Source organism: Tursiops truncatus, chromosome 10 (genome assembly GCF_011762595.2).
Source record: "Tursiops truncatus isolate mTurTru1 chromosome 10, mTurTru1.mat.Y, whole genome shotgun sequence".
NCBI classification, from domain to species: Eukaryota; Metazoa; Chordata; class Mammalia; order Artiodactyla; family Delphinidae; genus Tursiops; species Tursiops truncatus.
This window is the reverse complement of record NC_047043.1, coordinates 95465800-95487603: the sequence shown is the minus strand read 5'-3', so window position 1 is coordinate 95487603 and position 21804 is coordinate 95465800. Positions and strand designations below refer to the sequence as shown.

Below are 21804 nucleotides of genomic sequence, written 5' to 3'. Positions count from 1 at the left end.
AATATTTCAGAAAATGGTCAAGAAAATCTACTTTGGAGAAAGGCTCTATGAAAACTGAATGGCAACAATTACAAACTAACGAAAAGCAGGGTCCAAGATTCCCAGACCATCAATGTCAGGAAAGAAGCTGACCAAAATGCAAGATCACAGTGAAGTAAAACACAGCATCAGGGAAGAATACCCCTTACCTTCATCCGCAAGGACTTCCGGGATCCCTCTCGAAATGCCTATCCCAAAGAGGAAAACAAGTAGAACAAAACAAAACTTGGTACCAAAATGACAGTTATACCTATCTGAGACTAAAACTAAGGCAAGAACTAGTGTTCTAGTCTGTCCCCTTTACCCTAGGTAACAAATACAATGGAATTCCCCACACTATTATCAAGAATAGGGGTAGCACATGGCCAGTGAACTCTGAGGCTAATTCCAATACTTTCCATTGCAGAATTAGGTAATAAACAGGGAAGAGCATGCATCACTTAAATCCTATATGCACCCCTGACACTAAAAGAAAAAGTAAATAAAAATGTTAAGTAAGGCTGCAGATTTACCAGTTTTGAAATTAAGAAGGAAACAAAGACCAATCCCCTTAACAAGGGGTGGGCAAGTCACCTAGGAGCAACAAAGTTGCCGTGATGGGGAAGAAAGAACACAAAACAGAAGAGATTTCTTCTGGAGACTTTTTAGTTGAGAATACAGGAAAGTGACCACAACACTGAGGAAGCCTAGACCATTCAAGAGATGTTTCCTGAATTTTTTGTAACAAGGGAAAAACAATCAACCAACGACATGAAGTGGGCATGTACCAGGACAAGAATTTCAGACTGGGTTTTGGGATTGAGGAGGTGGGAGATACTGAAAGGACAGTGGAAGCCTAGACTGGAGGCTGCAGCACACATGGACTTGTGCCAGGTGGGGCTGGGATTTCATACCTGGGATGGGGGCTGGAGCAAAAGAAACTCTGTGCCAGTTGTGATGATATGGAATAAGAGAGGTTGATCTACATGTTCATAATACAAATTAGCTGATTTGTGCAAGAAGAGCAAAAGTGGCCCTTCAAACATCTGGATCAAATTTCTTAAAAGAATTCTGGTGCATTCTTCATCCAAAATTTGGGCTATTTCAGACACATTTCTATTTGAGATAGTTTTACCCTTCATACCTTGATTTTCTTCGTCTTTGGTGCTGCACGACCCTTTTCTGGACTCTTTTTCCGCTTCTTGGGTTTGGTTCTTCTAACAGTTAAGGTGATGCTTGTAGGTGTGTGCTGTGTTGCTGTATACAACACAGTGGAAGGAGAAAGCTCCTCATCCCAGCTTTCTGTTGCACTGCTATCCCCACCTGAAAAAAGGTTATTTCATAGTTCATGTTGTACAAAAAGCCTCATAAATACATTAAAAGCAGCTTATTCCTTTCGATCTAGCCCATACCCAGTAAGTTATTACTTCTACTATTAACTCTATTATCTGTGGAACATATACCTACACTCCATATAGAAACAAGATTCTTTCTGCATCATTGGCATTAAGCATAGAAAACCCTGTTCTATATCATGTATTTCTACCCTTGAATTCAGTCCCCAATCTCCACTGCCTCAATGTATATGTAACAGAAAAGGATGTGTGTGTGTGTGCGTGTGCACACGTGTGCGCGCCCGTGCATGCTCACAAGGAATAATTTGATTACTATAGGGCTAAAATTGTTGACTCTGGATACAATTAATTCACAACAATAGAATTACAATGGTCTTGAGAGGACTTCAATCACTGTCCATGAAAAGAGCTGGGGACCATGGGAACTTACAAGAGGGGTTCTTGGGATGAATATTAAAACCACAAAATAGTATATGTCAAAATATGGTCCTAACCCATCTTTGGCTCACCTGATATGTTGTCCTGCTTCCGCCGATGAAGTCTAATAACCTTCCCCCTGCTCATTCCCCTAAAGAGGGAAAATAAACTTAAAGTAGTCCTTCCAACAGCATGCAGCGCATCATCAACACACATGGGAGAAGTATCTCTGCATATACTACCCCCTTCCTCCCACCTACCAAATGTTTCCAGGACATTAAATTTCATATCAAATTCAATAGCTTTAACATCAATCTCTCATTCCTTGTTGTCAGCAATTCTCACCTAGTGCAGAGAATTCGAGCCAAGGAGCACTAAGGAATCATCTACATTAACAAACACAAGAAAGAATACTTTGAGCTTTTCCCTACTAATAAGAAACCCTAATCCCAGCAACCCAGGGCTGGATTTAGATGGAACACGATCTTACCTGCACTTGTCACAGTTGAGAAGGAAGCCATCCTGAGAAAGACCACAAGGACACCAGGTAGGAACAGTCTCTCCTTCAGAGTTCGGGCTGTCTCCACAGCGTTCCTCTACGGGCGACGGCAGGCCATTCAGGTCAGAACGGGGGATGATCGTCTGGACAGGGGGAGAAGCAGGAGGTGTCGGAGGAGGAGGGGCTCCGTAATTATGATCCTGAAAATAAGATTTTTTAAATCAACAGTGTCCAAACACTGGCCCCTCTCTCCCCTAAAGTATGGTACATATGGAAAGAAAGAAGAAAGTAGTACCCTTCGTTTTTTGGCTTCAACCAGGAAAGTGATAAAACAAAATGCCAAGGTCAACTGGGACATAAAAATAAGAACAATGATGCAGGGCTAGACGTCCGCTGGAGGCAGGGAAGTGCAAAAGGGGCAACTTCGTCATGCTGCATATAAACATTTCAAGAAAGTCACAATGTATAAGAATGGATTACACTCCAGGAAGATCACTGCTCTGGAGAGAAACAAATGCATACTCACAGCATAAGGCAGTCCTCGACACCCATGTCTCTGAGTGGTCCCATAATTATGAGTGGAATACACGCTCTTCTCATTAACTGCTGGACTAGCCTCCACAGATTCAGGGCTGCACAAAGGCGAAAAGCAACGCATGATAGCATAACACCTAATCTTCCCTTAAACTAAGACTTAACTTCCCATTCTAACCCCTCCTCTTTCCACAACCACCAGCCACTAGAATAAGAGAAAGAACTCAGTGAAACAATCTGATTAACATAACTAAGCCTATAAATAACAGTAGGAGTGTCATTAAATGTGGATTTGTGTGTAACATGAAGCCAGTACAGGCAGATGTCTCAAAGCAGGCACCTGGGATACAAGGTGTCCCTAATGACAAACACAAACGTACCAGCTGAGCAGGGAGTTTCCCCTAGAGAAGCCACTCTGGGCTGGTTTAGACTCAGAACTATTCTTCTTAATTGGATCTCTTAATACTTCCATGAAACCTCACATGACATTTGCAGTGAGTGAGATGATGAAAGTGCCTTCTGCACTGCCCCAGGGACCAGGCCCTCTTCCATTCACTACCAAGACAGGATACCCTGAAGAAAGTACAGGTAAAAACAATGGCATCTTATATTTATCATACCTCTCATCTTGATGAACCCCCAAACACCTTCCAAATATTAGAGTAATAATTTCTCATCTACCAATGACATGCAAGCATATCAAGGACACAATTATTTAATAGCTGCATGATAATACCATAGAACTTCAAACTATTCAAAACTGTACTCAGAAGTTTAGTCTAACGACAAATAACAACAGTAGTATTGGCTACCATTTTGAATTGCCCATTATTTGCAAGGTGCTTTATATGTATTAATTCATTTACTCTGCCACTACTAAACATGATAAACAGCACCCCATCTTTACAGAACATGAAGTTGAGGTGGTGAGATTATACGACTTCACCAAGGTTACCCACTGACAGAGCCAGGATTTGAAACAATGTCTGACTCTAAAGTCTGTGCTCTTTCCACTATGCCTAATTGGTTTGGAAACCACGATAACTTTCTTCTTTTAAAGAAAATTACATAAGATCTTAAGTAACCAGGCTTAGTGAGAAGCTTGGTTGAGTATGTTTCTGTACCCTCACTGAGTGGAAAGTAAACTGTTCAAACACAATTTATTAAAATAAAATAATTATAAATGTGTTCAAATTTAGAAATTTAATGTAAACCCTTACTTGATAATAAAAAGGCATAGGTGGCTAAGGACAAAATTCACGTTTTGGGGCAAAAAGAACTTTAACTCTGATTACTTAGGTACCTGGTTAGGTTTTGGAGAATACTGAAAGATAATTAACGAATGCAATTGTATGATTTGCAGAACTGAATAATGGGTTATCCGTCATTTAAATTAACCAGCACTGAGATTCACAAATCAGAAACTCCAAAGACACATGTAACTCAGCCTTAGTGGTGGATCAAAGGGTCTTTTAGGGAATCAAATAATGAATATTGTTTGCTTCAAGTAATGTACATTTTTCCTGCTTAGAAATACACATAATATAGGACTTGGCAGGAATCAAGTGTGCAGTTCAATGTGGTGTAATGTCAGCTGAGAAGTGAGGGATAAAAGAAAATTCTGAGATATGTATCCAACTCACCCAGTTATTTGCTCCAAAACTGTAAGAAGGGATCTTATAAATAACAGCAAAGGTAATTTCTAGGTGAAGAAGAACTTTAGACACAGGAAAGTATTCTCTGTTAGTGAAGTGCATGCATTTTATTACTTAAGAGTGTCTGCAAGATGGGAACTGGGTGGGGGTAGGGGAATACATCAAGAATGCAGGTCAGTATTCTTGAGAAATAGATGATCTGAACGTGGCTCACTGAGAGGCAATCAGCTCTGAGTATTAGGAAACAGGTGGGGTTTCTTAAATAAACCAAAGGCAAACAAGCATTAATAAAATGAAGGTAGAATTTAGTTTCTATGATGGACAGGTTAAGAGAAAGTAATAACTTTACACAACATTGTTAATTTACTAGATAAACAAGTATTTCAAAGAGCTGTACATATTTTATGCAAGAGATTTTGTACCACTGAACACATGGGGTGAAACATGATAGCTGTTTATTAGAAATGGAATTTGTTTTTTTTGGACGGGAAAAAGGAAAGTGGCATGAAATAAAAGATGGCCATGGAGATGGAGCTGTGCCGGTTGTATCTTACCCATCTCCAAACTGGGTAAATATGAACATATGCACTTCATGTGCAAGTCTAGGGAATAAAAATAAAATGTATATTGTGTAGGTTAAAAGGCCATCCCACTGCACAATACTTTGTAGTCAAGCATAGCATTTAATATATTGCTATGCATGCCAAATACTAAAATTTAAGCTCACATCTTTTGATGAGGAAACTTTGCAATTTCCATACTGGTTACTGATTAAATACATAGTTACATGCTGACAGGTAACTACAGGATTTCCTAGGATATTCCCTGACATACAGAAACATATATCAGCTCTTATCTATATTTTAAAATATCGATAAAAATTTTGGAGTGTTAGGATTGCATCTCTTTATTAGCGAATGATTTTACGCAAATGTAATCATAGCCTTTCTTCCCCTATGTTTGAACTTCTATGACAGCTAGGCACATACACAGAAGCCATGCTTACGAAAGATATACTCCATCAACTGTTCCAAGTATAATATGCAACCTGCTGTTATAACACTACCTCTTAGAAAATGTCTTTAATTCATTTATGGCAGGATTGTAAATTCAGAAAAGTCTTTGCTTCTATTGTTACATCTAGAGGTTTTCCTACAAATATACAAAAAAAACAAAAACAAAACATAATGCATACCATTGCCATCAGATTTAAAATCCCATAAGGTAAGGTCTAGATCTTTTATTTAGTTGAGGATGTTATCCTGTCCCCAGGTTTAATCTTAGAGTGCCCAGAACAGTGGAATATGCATGACAGTGACATATGCACAGTGAAGCATTAACAAATATCATCAATAATTTAACAGAGTGGTATATAAGCTAATTGTTGACATTCTCTTGCTTTATAGGAATACTAAACGAAAAACTGTATAATTAGCTAAGACCACAGTATCAGAAATCTGTCTGGAGATTATGGATGAAAATGTTTCAGGAAACAGAAACACTGCAGTCAAACTTTTAGGCCACAAGTATTTTTTGATTCTGCAATTACTTCTGGACTCCCTAGCAACATTTATGGGCAGTTAGCTCTGTACTATGGGAAAAATCCCTGTTTTAAGAATAATAGCTTTAGGTCTTTTCCTTAGCTACTAACCCCAAACTCGTTGAGTTAATCTTTTCGTTGAAATTTCTGACAAATGTTAATGTTGTTTACATATACAGTCTGTCAGCCAATCCATATAGGAGGCTAGTGGTTGACTTTATACAAATTCATTAACACTACACAATTACCTATGAATGCAGGAAGATTTTTAAGTACTCTATTTGGGAAACAGGTGTAAAATTGGTAGTCTCGGCTATTGGCATAACTACATCTCTGTGGCATGCAAAAAAACAAAAACAAAACAAAACAGGAAAAAAGGCCCTGGAAGTAACACAATCCACCCTTCCCTACCCCCCGACCCTCCATCTTCCTTTTTATGTGGGAATAAGGCCAGAAACTGCTTTCAATTCTACACGACCCCAGAATATAATACACTGCTTCTTAGGGTAGCTTCATGTTAAGCCTTCCTCTTTAAGGAAGTCATGAAACAGTTAAATTATCCTAGGTGGCTTTGTGAAGAAACATACATGCTCTTTACTAATATTCTCAGTCTTAAGGAAGAAAACCACTATTATCAGGGATGCAGTTGAACCCAGAGTTCTGGTACAGCTTCTTTACTTTGCTGGAGGGGAAGGAATCCCCAGGGACTGTGAGAATGGCAAGAGAAACAGGGGAATTAGAGCAACACCCACCTCACTCAAGAAGTGGCTGTGGGATCAAGAGTCTGAACTGGACCTGAACATATTCAAAACACCAGGATTTTTCCAGCCCAGACCCTAATCCCTGGTACTGCCTGGAATAGACTTGGCTTCTGGGGGTGTGCTGCCCCCTAGGCCCCTTGGGTCTCTTTCGCTGGACTTTCACATCCTGGTGTAGTGCCACTTCGTCTTGAAAGGTAGGGGGCTTCCACTTCCTTTCTGTAAGCAAGGAAGATTGGGTACAAGGGAGGTAAAAGGACAAGAGGGGGGGAATCTGTGAGCAGGGGGAATCTTGGACAACTTAAAAGAGAAGGGATACAAAAGTCTAAAAAATTTTAAACTGTGAATATAAAGTTTTATAATGAAGGCCTACCTTCATTGCCATTTGGCATTTAAATTCTTCAAGAATTGAGAGTCTATTTTAGGGATTGGACTTTTCGACAAATTCTGAATTCCTAAAGCTGCTCTTAGCTGAAAAAAAAGTTTGGTACCACTGATTTTGAAGGTCCTCTTTCTAGGCAATGAATATTATAAAAACAGATGATACTAATTTCCACATTTTCTATCCCAAATATCAGAATGTCTAAGTAACCTGCCCATATAGCTGCAGCCCCTTTACTCTAGAACAATGAGAAGTACATAGGAAGAGGCCTTCAAGGAAAATCAGTTGGAGAGAACTCCTCCTTATCCTTCATTCATCAGATAATCATTAACTCTACAGAAGCAGGTAGTGACACTTACTTATTTCAATCTTCCTCACCCATCAAAATAAATGAAAACATAATCACTACCTTGAAAATTTAATTCTATTAATTATTTACTCAGAAATCCCGCCCCGCCAAATTCTTTTCCTCCCGCTTCTAATTCTTTTTTTCCTCCAGTTTCTATGGGGGAAAGGGAAAGGTCTAATGTCATTTACAATGGGCTAGGCTTGGGTTTAGAAAATACCACGTTATTTATTATTAGATGCCCACAAGAAATTTGTCTCCACACAAACTGGTAATGTATCTGCTACCTAGGAAGCAGCACTTACTCTGATCCAGCAGCCATATCTGAGTAGGATGTATCTGGTGTGGTGACTCCCAGAGGGATTGCAATGCTCATGACGTCCAACACAGCAGAGAGTGGAAATCACGGGGTCCAATTATCAGAGACTGGCCACTCTGAGAGTGGGGGTGAGCTGCAGAGCCTCAACCAACATGTTATGGACATGAGGAATCCTAGAACAGAAAAGGAAAACATCTAGTAACCAGAAAGTTCTTTGAATTTATTGCAAATATTACTGAATATTTTTCTATTTTTTGAACAAAGCTTTTAAGGGATAAATATAAAACAAATACAAGGGATCAACATTGTATCGTGTTTACTATGTTCTACATTAATGTTCCACAAAGTGAGCTAGCAAAAGTTATGCTCACTTTTCATTTCTATTTTAATTTTTTTCTTTTCAGATAAAGGGAAAGTAACAGTCTGCTCACCAATGAGCACATTTCTCCCATTCCACAACTGCTTACCAAACAAAAATTTCTGACACCCTAGGACCTAACTAACAAGAAAGAGAACAGTTAAAAGAATTTACTAGTTTAATGTTATAGTTTAATGTTATTCCTTCCAAATTAAATATGATGATAAAAGAAATCAATTTGCTTATATTTGACTGAATAGCTGTTTCTTATTGCCTTCTTTTGTCATGGAATACTCTTTTCCTTCTTTTAAACCTTTTTAATAACTATAATTTTGGGAGAAGATGTAGTTAGTAATGATATCTGTGAGATAATATCCACTGCTAGGTATGAATAAAAACATAAACCACAAAGTGTACAGTTTCATGATAAAAATAAGAAAATTTTGCATGGAAAAGCAGTGAGGATACCTTGAGTTGGTGACCACAGCCAGTGGAGTTTGGGAACAGAAAGAAACAAACTTGGTAGTGTAAAGAAACAAAAGTAGATTAAGTAGATTAAGAGATTTGGAGGTATGGTGCAAAGGGAAAAAGTGTACTTTGACTTTACATTAGTGATTTTATAGTTCTGTAAAAAAAAAACATTAAAAGAATGGAACACAAAGCATTTTATGTGGGAGGAAAGAAAGTCAATGTGACTGTTAAGGCCCAGGTTAATACAGATTTTTGCAAAAAAACTACAAAAAGAAGTCATGACTGATATACTGATTCATGATAAGACAAATAAGACAGTAGAAAATGGTTATTTATACTAAAAAAATTAAATCAAATGAAAACTATACCATATTAATTGAGTCAATACAGGGGATCAATGCAAATTTTAAAATGGTAGATGATCTCAGATGCTTGACTCTTATTTTGAAATACGAAGCAAATTAACATGGAAAAGAAAACCAATAGTGAACAGTGAATCAGGACAAGATTTTTAAGAACACGTAAAGATAATACTCTTCTGTATCATTATTTTACAATGCTAGAACAGCGATAAACTAAGCAGTCCTCCCTGGCACCTACACTTTGAAAGAGCTGGATCTCACTAATGGACCTAGGACTCTCCAAATCCGGGTGTGGCAATATACCTGTTCCCACTCAACTTGAGGTGACATGTTGGACTTGAGACTGAAATGAAAAGGGCAAATCTTCCTATCTATTGCTTCCTCACAGCTCATAAAACAAAAGTGACTAATACAACTTTCTGCCTTTGGGCCTATTTTACACATAAATGTTTCCTTTCCCTAACAAACCGAACAGAGGAGAGCAGTACATTCTCTAATCCTCTGGGAAATTGAAATAAAATCTGTTAGTAACAGAAGAGAGAATACTTATCAAATAAGCCCAAAAGGGCATTTTTAAACATTGGGGATTGTTGGTTACAACTCTTTCTCTATTTGGTATCACTGCATAATTCTCAAAAAAAAAAAAAAAAAAAAAAAAGTCCAGAGGCTACTTGGCTAAATAACCAGAACAGAGTCTAATAATGAGCATACTACTACCTTGACCAATACAGGAATCTGAATCGTGTGTTATATTTCAGTAAAGAACCCCTCACTACCAATTACTCAACACCATTAAAAAATCCTCTGTCATAGCCATTACTGTTATATGCCCATAAAAAAATGTAGGTGTCTAGATAAAAGAAAATTTACAAAACTAAGCTGACAGTGGTTATTTTTCTGAGTCAAAAAAAGATATACTAAAAGGAAAAGATGGAAAAATCACTTCAGATAATATCTCCTTAATAAATGAGTAAGTGATTAATACATTCCTTAATGAAATCTCAACCCAGCTAATTTGGATAGTTGAAAAATAACTTTAAGAAAGATTAAGTAGTTAATTACTTTCATGAATTCTTCCATTTCCCTTTTGTGTAATTTTACATGACCTCTTCCACTCTTCTGATGAAGGCATTTTGGATTAGCTTGGTTATCCTGTTCCAAATAATACTCTTATAATATTGGGTGTTTTTAATTAAAAAAAAAAAAAAGATAACAAAACCTAATTTCTCATATGACCCCAAGACTAGTTCCTTTCCTAAATAACATGCAAAATGTAGCTATTAAAATGTTAACTGAAAAACTTCTAACAGATCATCTATATGCAGTATTTTACTATAATTACCCTGGTTTTATAAGACAAGACAATAGGCTCCTACTATAGTTTACCAAGCTTAGTAGTTATAACAGTTACTAATTTATCACATAGTTGGAGATATGTCCTAGAAAGAATTGATAAGAATTAAAATCTCTAGGTGGAACAGTTTCAAAGTATCTTTTACTTGTTAATTTGTCTCTCTCTCTTCCTACCAAAGTAAAAACTCAATGAGAACAAGGATTTTTGTATTTTATCCTCTGTTGTAGTTCCACAGCCTACAACAGCACCTGGCACATAGAGGGTATTTGAGAATATTTGCTGAATAAATTATGATCACTCATATCAAAATTATAGTTTTTAGCATTCATTGAAGTACAAAAATTAAAACAAATTAAAAGAATTTACTTGGCTCAGTCACCTTTTTATAGACCTCTGAATATGAAGTCCCCCAAAATTATCTGCCAGTAGTTCTGAAGACCTAGAAAAAGTTGAGAAGCAAATTAGTATAGAAAGAAATAACACAGATGGACACATGGAATAGAATTCTACAGAAATAATATTTTAACGGTAATTGTTCCATTTAGTACTGTATCTTTGTCCTTTAACCTTGTTATCTTATTTTCCTGTAAAGCCAGAACCTAAATAAAGGGTAGAAAAGGCAATTGTCTATTTGAGTTAAGAAGTGATATATATTGTCTCTGGGTAATCCTTTTCTTTCCTTCAAATCAGAATTCTCTCCCATTTCCCAAAGGATTCCTTCTTTTTATCTCTCCTAGGAGGTGCTTTTCTCCTCCTCTGACCCATTCTTAAATTCGGAGGCTTTTCTTTAATCAAATGTCAGATTTATTCTCCAGTCAGACAGGGACCTACCATGATCTATTAGAGTTCATATTAGTCCTTGCTTCCCCCTACCCTCTTGTCCTACTACAGAAAGAGTGACAAGAGGGAATCCATTTGTGGTCATCTACACAATGGAAAGCATGTAGAAAACAGAGCTTTAATTAGCTTTCTACACTCCAAAAAGAAAATAGGTGATGACATAGGACTTGGGGGGGGGGGTAAAAAGTCAAATTTAACATTAGCCAGAAAGGAGTTTCAACATCTGAAATGCTATATCATATATGTGAAAAGAGTTGTGTGTGAGATTCCAGTTACCAAGCAGTAGAGAGTAAATGTTCTTTATGTTGATATATTATGGATTTCTAACTTTTTATTAAAAATTGGAAAATAAACTATTCTTTAGAAACAATTTTAAAAGAGCATACTCAGAACTGTAAAAATAAAAGGTATGAAGGTAACAGTAAATGGAAGGAAGAAAAAAATTACACCAAGGAAGAAACAGACTCCTTTAGCAACAACAAATAAGAAAGAAAAATGGAGAGGAGTAAAAAGAGAAATAAGTACATGAGTATACAGTAGGGGGAAAATGAATGCATCGCAATTTCAATTTCATTTCAGTTTAACTACAATCCATCAGACCCCCCAGGAACTGTAGTTAAGTTCTTGGACTCAGAAGCAGAACCAGCTTGACTCCCAGTACTGAGTACTCTTTTGAGAAGTCACCATTTACATATAGTTTCTAAGGAAAAGGCTTTTAAGAACGTGCCAGAAATAGTTTATAATTACCCCAGTCTTTTAAATTGAATTCAGAAATGGTCAATAGTCTCTGTATCTGCCATTCTGACAGTCTCTTCTCTATATGACTTGCTGAAAGCACAAGACCCATGTGATCTGTCAGGTCACTCTCAGAGAAAACAGACAAAAAGTGTTTTAAGAACAACTCCAACAGAGATTTCAGAAAAAGAAATTGCATCAGCCAGGTGAGCCGGAAGCAGCTGGGAGACAAGAGTCCAATAAACAGCCAATCCGATGAAAGAAATTCAGAACAAGTCTGCTTCAGTAATCCTGTGAAGAGGACTGGCAGGAAGAGGAGTGCCGCTTCAGAAAAAGAACAGGCCTCATATGCTTCAGACAGTCTTTGTACTGTGGCTGTGGACCTTGGCCATTCTCCCAGAAATGATGCAATCCTGATGAACAAGATCTGCTGCCAGAGAAACAATTGTTAACAGCCTATGCAGACAGCAACTTAGCCAAGAAGCAATCTCTGATCAACTCTCTCACAAACCACCAGAAAGTCAAATTTCTTCCTCAGTTTTGATCTCTGACAAAATATGTTAGTGAATATATATTTAGATATATACAAACACGCCATTTTCTCAAAATGTCCCTTTTAAGTTCCTGTGGCTTTATAATATCTATCCTCTATCATTACATTTGAAAGAAAACACTGAGATTATTTTTATTTTTATGAATTCTCAAGCTAACAGCAAGGTATTTACGTTGAAATTTTACACTTTTCTCCCCTTCTTATAAAAAAAAATGTTTGGGGATGTAGTGGATTCCCTAAGTTTTAAATTCACTCTGCAATCTAGGGCCCAATTATGAGATTTCAAAGTAAAGACAAATATGTACACTCACTAATTCAGGGCCAGAAAGGTGTATTTTTAGACATTTTTGAAATTATGTGAAACTCAATATGTTAAAAATAGGCAGGTGTTACAGAAAAAGAGAAAAATCTCTTCTTGCTTAGGCTGACACAAAAGGTAGGCTGAGTAATATCAGTTTGCAATGCCCACTTTTCTCAAGGGCAGTAATATTACTTCAGATCTTTTAAGAGGGTTAATGATTATTTTCATCCTATTAGCCACAACTTACTATTTTAGAATCTAAAACATCCTCCACCTAAAAATTCTCCCAAGGTGACTTCCCTGGTGGCACAGTGGTTAAGACTCCACGCTCCCAATGCAGGGAGCCCGGGTTCGATCCCTGGTCAGGGAACTAGAAACCACACGCATGTGGCAACTAAGACCTGGCGCAACCAAATAAATAAATAAATATTTTTTTAAAAAAAGAAAAAATCCTCCCTAGACTCCTCATCTCCTAGGCCTGGTTTCTTTTTCAGAGCTTTAGTATCAGGTTGTTCACAGAGTATTGTTATGAAATTATTAGGATTTTTTCCTGCCTTGCATACTAAATAAAAGACTCTGTATACAAGAAACCTCATTTCTCTAAACTCCAACTAGCCAGATGCGACAATTAACCAAATTTCTTCTTTTTTTTTTTTTTTGCGGTACGCGGGCCTCTCACTGTTGTGGCCTCTCCCGTCATGGAACACAGGCTCCGGACGCGCAGGCTCAGCGGCCATGGCTCACGGGCCCAGCCGCTCCGCGGCATGTGGGATCTTCCCAGACCGGGGCACGAACCCGTGTCCCCTGCATCGGCAGGCGGACTCTCAACCACTGCGCCACCAGGGAAGCCCAAATTTCTTCTTTTTGAAAGCAATAACCCTTAAACTGGGATTCACTATAAACACAAGCTTCTAAAATGTATTCTGAAATCAATATGTTCAGCCCAATCTACTACCCCGATATTTAAACTATTAATAAAAATCAACAGAGATACAGAATAACTCTGAAGCAGTAAAAATTTTTAATAGGCCAATAAATGAATAAATTCAACACAATTAAGATGGAAAAAAAGAAGAATTTTCAATAAGGGTTAAAAGAAAATAACCACTAATTTTAAGATTCAACTTCTGAATCTACTGATTATTCAAAATTTTGTTACACATGTAAGTTGAGATTATTCTTAAATACTTCTATACTTAAATTTCCTACTTTTGAATGACTAAACAGTAAAAAGGGAAGACAGAGAGAATATTAGAAGACTTTTTTGTATGTTTATATCCTCAATTTTTAAATCACATAACACTTAAGAAAGCAGTAAATATATATGTACATTTAGCTACACAACCAACTTGCCTGAGAACTAATGTGGCAGCTGCATTATACGCTTATCTTCCATTTCCCACCCAAACTGAGATATTGAGGAAAAACACTGCCGTTGTACTGTTTAACATAAAGCTTTTTATCTTGGGAGGAGAAAATGTATGTTAAGAAAAAGTACTGTATTAGGAGTTAGGAAATTTGAGTTCTAGCCTACAACTTAATTAGTCTGGTGATTTCTGAAAAATCACTTTTTATAGATGAGACTTAAATTCCTCAAAGTAAAATCTTCACTGGGTTTCCTCCTGCTCTAAATTTCTGTGAATCGTGACACTGACTTGGGCAATTCATGCAATGTCTCGGTTTTCTCAGTGTACAGTAGAAAGAATAATACCTGTACTGCTGACATAGGTGCACATAGACTAGTGTTTGTAGCAAATAATAATTTAAGTGGCTCTCTGGAACTTCAAAATATACATAAACAAAGAGGAGGTGCTACTAATAATCTGAATGTGGCTAAAAATTATTTTCACTCATCTCTAACAGTGTATATTTCAATTTTGCTAAAGTAAAATAAACCGTGTGAGAAAAGGATATGTAAGAAACATGCAAAAAAAGAAAAGTATAGGAGAGAGAAGTGATAAGCATTAGAAGAAATAAATAAGAATTATTGGAAAATAAGAGATGTACTCTAAGAAAAGAGAAAGAGCTCAGAGATCTGGGGAAAAGTTCATGTACTTGGGGTAGTGTAAGTTATAAGTTAGGCTTATGATCTGAAGCAAGTTAATACAGGCAAAGGATCTAGAAATTCAGGGCTGAAGAGAAGAAAAGACAAACGTGTTGGGATAAACAATTAAGAGAGACTAAAGAAACATCGTTATTTAGTAATTTAGAGCCAAGATAAAGTTTTGCTTTTCTCCCACCTCTTCTCCTTCAACACCTGTTTATCCCTTGGCTCCTTTGCCTAAATTTATACTCCCTCTAGGGGCTACTGGGCTTGCCACAATAAACTGATGTCTACAAAAGCTCTAAACTTACTAGAGTAGGAGGTAATTAAAACCCAATTAAAAAAAAATCCTATTTCAGTCCATAGTAAGAATTTCTTTCCCCATGAAATACTTCAATAATGGCAATATTATAGAGGCAAAGACATACTTCATTGTGCTTGGAAGGAAGGGGGGTGAGTAACAGGATAAGAGTACACTCTATAAATAACGAAACTAAATCTTAAATTATTTTAAGATGACAGTGAAGAAAAAGAAATATTTTATTTACAACTCATTTAACAATGATAAACAGATATTTACTGCTAAACTAACCAAGGATGCACAGACTCTTTCTGCCCTTAACAATAATCAGTTAGGAAAATTTTAGGTTTCTAAGTGTCAAATAAAGATGATACCCTCAATGAACTTCGATTTACCTCTTTAAAGAGCTATATTCTAAAGACTTTCTAAAGGTTTTGTCCTACTGTGTTTGAAGCCTCTGATCATGCTTTAGAGCCATGTTCCATACTAGATCGGAAAAGAACCTCTCCTACCTCTGTGTCTGCCTCCTCTAAATCCATACTTTTTTCATTTTCAAACCCTGAATGGGAACCATGTTTACTTACTCCAGACAAAGTGAGACATACATATTTATAAGGAATTGATATCTTTATATTTTCAGTAGTTTAGGCAAAATTTCTCCAGTTGATAAGAAATTTAGAGTTTCAAGTTCAGAGTCTAATTCATTATTCTATAGATGAAGAAACAGAGCTATAAAAGTGTTAACTTATAAGAAGTCACACACACAGTAGTGGAGTTAAGAAGAAAATTAGGATTTTAATGGATAGGTTCTACTTATTAAAGTAATCACTACTAACTTTAGATAGCAATATTTGAATTAAAAATATATTTTTTTTGGCTGCTGAGCAGCTTGTGGGATCTTAGTTCCCCAACCAGGGATTGAACCTCGGCCCTCCACAGTAAGAGCGCAGAGTCCTAACCAATAGTCCACCAGGGAATTCCCTAAAAGAAAATTTTAAAAAATTAAGCACCAATTATTGTTGGTACTACGTTAGACAAACAAGTCCAGATTAACATTCCTGGCTCTCTTGGGATTTATATTACCTAGATTTGTCAGGGTTTTCTTCATTCGTTCATTCAACAATCATGAAGTGAGTAACTACTCATGTAACTCTACTACGTATAAAAACGATCTTAAATTTTATTTTAAAATGTTTCTCTTGGGACTTCCCTGGTGGCACAGTGGTTAAGAATCCGCCTGCCAACGCAGGGAACACAGGTTCGATCCCTCCTCTGGGAAGATCCCACATGCTGCAGAGCAACTAAGCCCATGCACCACAACTACTGAGCCTGTGCTCTAGAGCCTGCGAGCCACAACTACTGAGCCTGCGAGCCACAACTACTGAAGCCCACGCACCTAGAGCCCGTGCTCCGCAACAAGAGGAGCCACAATGAGAAGCCCATGCACCACAATGAAGAGTAGTTCCCACTCGCTGCAACTAGAGAAAGCCCGCATGCAGCAACGAAGACCCAACGCAGCCCCCGCTCCCCCCAAAATAATAAAGTTTCTCTTATCCAAGTAGAAGAGGGTAGGCACTTTGCAAAAACTCTTTCTGTTTGCCTGTGTGCCAAAGTATTCCATCTTCACAACCATGAAGGGAAAAGAAAATCCTGAAGTGTGTCTCTACAATTAATGAGTCATCCTGAAGTGAAAACAACACCCTACCCCCAAAGAAAGAAAACCCCAAACCACTCCATCTTTTAGCAATGACACAGAGGGGTACAGAAACAGATTCTTTTATAAATCTCTTAAACTGTTTAGACAAAACTTTTCACTGATTGGTCTCATGAAAAATTCTATTAAGAATGAAGAAGAATAAAGAACAATGGGCAGCAAGAACCTTCAAAACACAGACAAACAGAAGCTGACTATATGTGTTCTGTGATTATTTGACAGACCAGGTGGCTAAGTATCTAGCAGTAAAGGAATTTAAAGCTTAATAATTCTGATATGCACAACGGAGATCCTCTCCTGACCAATAGCTGTATCTTTATTGACTTATTGAGAAATAATAAATGCTTATAAAAATATACAAACATTACAAACGCATAAAAAGTAGAAGTGAAATTCTCACATAATTCCACTTCCCAAAGTTCCCCAAAGATGAAAGTGAGAACCCTACTTTTCTTTAATCAGCTTTGCTCATTTAGTAGTAAGTTTCGGACATCTTTCTATATGCACATGTACAAAATTTATTTCTTCCTCTTAAACAACAGCACTGGGGCTTCCCTGGTGATGTAGTGGTTAAGAATCTGCCTGCCAATGCAGGGGACAGGGGTTCAAGCCCTGGTCTGGGAAGATCCCAACCGCCATGGAGCAACTAAGTCCGTGTGTCACAACTACTGAGCCTGCAAGCCACAACTACTGAGCCCACACACCACAACTACTGAAGCCCGTGCGCCTACAGCCCATGCTCCGCAAAACAAGCCACCGCAATGAGAAGCCCGTGCACCGCAACGACGACCCAATGCAGCCAAACAAAAAAAAGACAGCACTGTATTCTATCCTATGGATGCACTATAATTTAAATCAATTCTCTGCATGAGAATGTTTAGATTGTTGCTAATTTTCCATAATATACACAATGCTGCACTGAATGGACATGTACATGTACATATGCCTTTCTTTATACATGTGTATAAACAATTCCTTAGGACACATTCTTAGAAGTGGAACTGCTAGAAGGGCATGAGCACATTTAGTAGTGATGCCGAACCACCCTCCAGAAAGTTAAAGCCATTTTACACTGCTACAAACATAGTGGGAAGGCTACATTTTCCCGTAAGGTTCAAAATAATTTCAATTCTAACATTCCTCATAGAGTTTCTTCCTTAGAAGACTCTCTACAGCCTACAAGAAAACCCTAAAATGAAAGTTAATTGCAAATTCTCATCATTTCTGTGATACACTTTTAAGACTACTGACTGGATGTACTGGATGTCCTCTAAAATTCTTTTATACTAAGTAGGAAATCTCAGTTGCTTTTTCACTAAACTTGGGATGGGATCTTCAAAGTAAAACCTAGATAAGGCACCATTACACAACGGAAGTATTTTCTTATGGTTGTCCCATGACATAACTTTAAATTCATTTAATAGAATGCAGTGCCAAGGTCTAAATTTCTTTTCCCAGTAATGAAAAAACAAATGCTAGCCATCTAGCTGGCATCTGTTGATTTGAGCTCTTCAGTTTCAAATAAGCTATCAAAACTCTGTTCTAGCAGTTCTGCCTCAGTAGTATATATGATGCCTTCCATTTTTAATTACCTTCAGAAAGAGAAAAAAGTTTGAAACTACAAGAAGCTTGTCAATATTGACTTACTAAAAGACAGAGTGCCAAAATATTGACTAAATTTGTAACGTAGCTACAAATCATTTGGTATATACTCCACTATGACACCAGACATGGTTCAAATCTAAGTCCTGGGTCAATGAGGCAAAAAACCTCTCCTTTTCACTGAGCTGGCACTAGCACCTGACTGACAGCGTAGATGCAGAGGTATTCTTTCTCCTCTGAATATTTCACAGATTGTCTTTTATCCATCCATTCACCAACACTACTCACCTCCTTATGATTTCAAGGTTGCAGTGAACTGCTCTCCTGAGTTCTCAACCCTTCAATCTACTCTTCATTCTCCCATGACGCTAAATAACTATGACCATTATCATTCTACTATTAGAAACCTATAATGGCTACCTAATACCTACTGGGTTAGTTCAAACTCCTTTGCCTGAATGGAAAACCACCTTTGTTAATTAGCTATTCATCTGTTTCTTTTCCTTCAAAATTTTGTTCACACTACTTATCTTGTCTGATATGCTATTTTTTTGCATCTTAAAAAAACTTTATGAAAAATTTCAAACAAATACAAAACCAGAGAAAACCCTGTAATGAACTCACAGACTACCGAGTTTTAATCAACAACCAACTCATAGCCAATCTTATTTTATCTATAATCTTTCCTCTTCTACATGATTATTTTAAAGCAAATCCCAGAAATATCAGTTGTACATATTACATTTGCTGAATAAAGTTATCCCTTGTTTATTATAAATATGGTGAGAGTGGTTGGCTTATAATGACAGGTGGCAGTGACAGGGAAAGAAAGACCATCATTCCAAGGCAAAAGTGAAAATGGATAAAAACGTAATGTAATTCATCAATTGATTTGCTGAGTAATGTTTAGGCTTTACAGTTATACACACATAACTATTAAAAATGTCAATCTTTTTCTTTTAAGAAAAAAAACTACTGGGAATTCCCTGGTGGTCCAGTGGTTAGGACTCCACTCTTCCACTGCAGGAGACACAGATTTGATCCCTGGTTGGGGAACTAGGATCCCACAAGCCGTGTAGCCAAAAAAAAAAAACCCCAAAAAACAAATACTGTAAGCAATTTTTAAATTTGATATGGACAATTTTTTAATAGATTCATTTATTTATCTATTTATTTACGTATTTATGGCTGCGGGCGGGTTTTCTCTAGTCATGGCGAGCGGGGGCTACTCTTCGTTGTGGTGCGTGGGCTTCTCATTGCAGTGGCTTCTCTTGTTGCGGAGCACGGGCTCTAGGTGCACGGGCTGTAGTAGTTGTGGCTCGTGGGCTCTAGAGCACAGGCTCAGTAGTTGTGGCGCACGGGCTTAGTTGCTCCGTGGCACGTGGGATCTTCCTGGACCAGGAATTGAACCCATGTCCCCTGCATTGGCAGGCGGATTCTTAACCACTGAGCCCCCACGGAAGCCCTGATATGGACCTTTTTTTTTTTTTTGCGGTACATGGGCATCTCACTGTTGTGGCCTCTCCCGTTGCGGAGCATAGGCTCCGGACGGGCAGGCTCAGCAGCCATGGCTCACGGGCCTAGCTGCTCTGCAGCATGTGGGATCTTCCCAGACCAGGGCACGAACCCGTGTCCCCTGCATCAGCAGGTGGACTCTCAACCACTGCGCCACCAGCAAAGCCCTGGACCATTTTTTTTAAAAAAATAAATTTATTTATTTTTGGCTGTGTTGGGTCTTTGTTTCTGGGCGCAGGGTTTCTCTAGTTGTGGCGAGCGGGGCCCACTCCTCAACGCAGTGCGCGGGCCTCTCTTGTTGCGGAGCACAGGCTCCAGACACGCAGGCTCAGTAGTTGTGGCTCACGGGCCTAGTTGCTCCGCGGCATGTGGGATCTTCCCAGACCAGGGCTCGAACCCGTGTCCCCTGCACTGGCAGGCAGATTCTCAACCACTGCACCACCAGGGAAGCCCAGCCCTGGACCATTTTTAAAGTCTTTATTGAGTGTGTTAAAATATTGCTTCTGTTTTGGTTTTCTGGCCCTGAGGCATGTGGGATCTTAGCTCCCCCACCAGGGATCAAACCCGCACCCCCTGCATTGGAAGGCAAAGTCTTAACCACTGGACTGCCAGGGAAGTCCCAGTAAGCAATTATTATTATATTTTTAATTTTTATTTATTTATTTATTTTTGACTGTGTTGGATCTTCATTTCTGTGTGTGGGCTTTCTCTAGTTGAGGCGAGCAGGGGCCACTCTTCATTGCGGTGCGCGGACCTCTCACTGCCGCGGCCTCTCGTTGCGGAGCACAAGCTCCAGACACGCAAGCTCAGTAGTTGTGGGGCAAGGGCCTAGTTGCTCTGCGGTATGTGGGATCTTCCCAGACCAGGGCTTGAACCCATGTCCCCTGCATCGGCAGGTGGATTCTTAACCACTGAGCCCCCAGGGAAGCCCTGATATGGACCATTTTTAAAGTCTTTATTGAGTTTGTTACAATATTGCTTCTGTTTTGGTTTTCTGGCCCTGAGGAATGTGGGATCTTAGCTCCCCCACCAGGGATCAAACCTGCACCCACTGCATTGGAAGGCAAAGTCTTAACCACTGGACTGCCAGGGAAGTCCCAGTAAGCAATTTTTTTATCTGAGTTTGTTGATAACAAAATTTCTTGTGTTCTTGGGAATGCAAATTTTTCCTTATAGCAGAGTTAAGTACAAGCATACACACGACCCACATCTCTGACATAGCATTCTTATTTGTATATGCTATGTGTCAATAAGTAAAAATGGATAAAACACAGAAGAAACACCTGGAAGCAGTTAAGTGTGATAAACCAATGCATTATAGAGGACTGTGACCACCTAGAGGGGTGGGATAGGGAGGGTGGGAGGGAGATGCAAGAGCTATGGGGATATATGTATATGTACAGCTGATTCACTCTGTTATAAAGCAGAAACTAACACACCATTGTAAGGCAATTATACTCCAATAAAGATGTTAGAAAAGAAAAAAAAATTGGTTTTGAGTCAAAAAAAAGAAAAGATAAGGACTGTAACATCACACTAGCAATGGATCATATCTGAGGTGCTAGCCAGCTGTTCTTTTTAATGAGCAGTTTCTTAAGAGTACTAGAACCTTAGGCTGATGACTAACTTAGGGTTAAAAAAGCTCGCATACTCAATGGAAGCATACTTTCCAGCCAAAAAACTCACTAATAATGGTGAGTGTCACAGAACAGAAACATTTGGGAATATATATAGCTGATACCTATATAAACCACAAAGCAAAGATATCTTAAGATCCAGTTAGTGGAAAATAGGCCCAAATCAATGCCAATGCAAATATATACCAACACAT

At 38.2% G+C, this 21804-nt stretch overlaps 1 protein-coding gene across 20 annotated transcripts in view; it reads right to left on the bottom strand.

The window, feature by feature from the left end:
* Positions 1-21804, bottom strand: part of SETD5 (SET domain containing 5) — an 89995-nt gene that overhangs the window by 44543 nt on the left and 23648 nt on the right. For 7 of the 20 annotated variants that reach the window (XM_033865344.2, XM_033865325.2, XM_033865335.2 and 4 more), the window contains 9 exons: positions 10748-10807; positions 7810-7996; positions 6771-6995; positions 3204-3396; positions 2816-2921; positions 2281-2489; positions 1883-1941; positions 1163-1341; positions 189-227 (listed from right to left, as the gene is read on the bottom strand). In XM_033865344.2, the coding sequence (XP_033721235.1) occupies positions 189-227; positions 1163-1341; positions 1883-1941; positions 2281-2489; positions 2816-2921; positions 3204-3295 (684 nt within the window). In that variant the 5' untranslated portion in view covers positions 3296-3396; positions 6771-6995; positions 7810-7996; positions 10748-10807. Of the gene's footprint in view, positions 1-188; positions 228-1162; positions 1342-1882; positions 1942-2135; positions 2177-2280; positions 2490-2815; positions 2922-3203; positions 3397-6770; positions 6996-7809; positions 7997-10747; positions 10808-11955; positions 12076-21804 lie in introns of those variants that run through there. The other 13 variants (XM_033865333.2, XM_073787611.1, XM_073787610.1 and 10 more) reach the window with 9 other exon arrangements.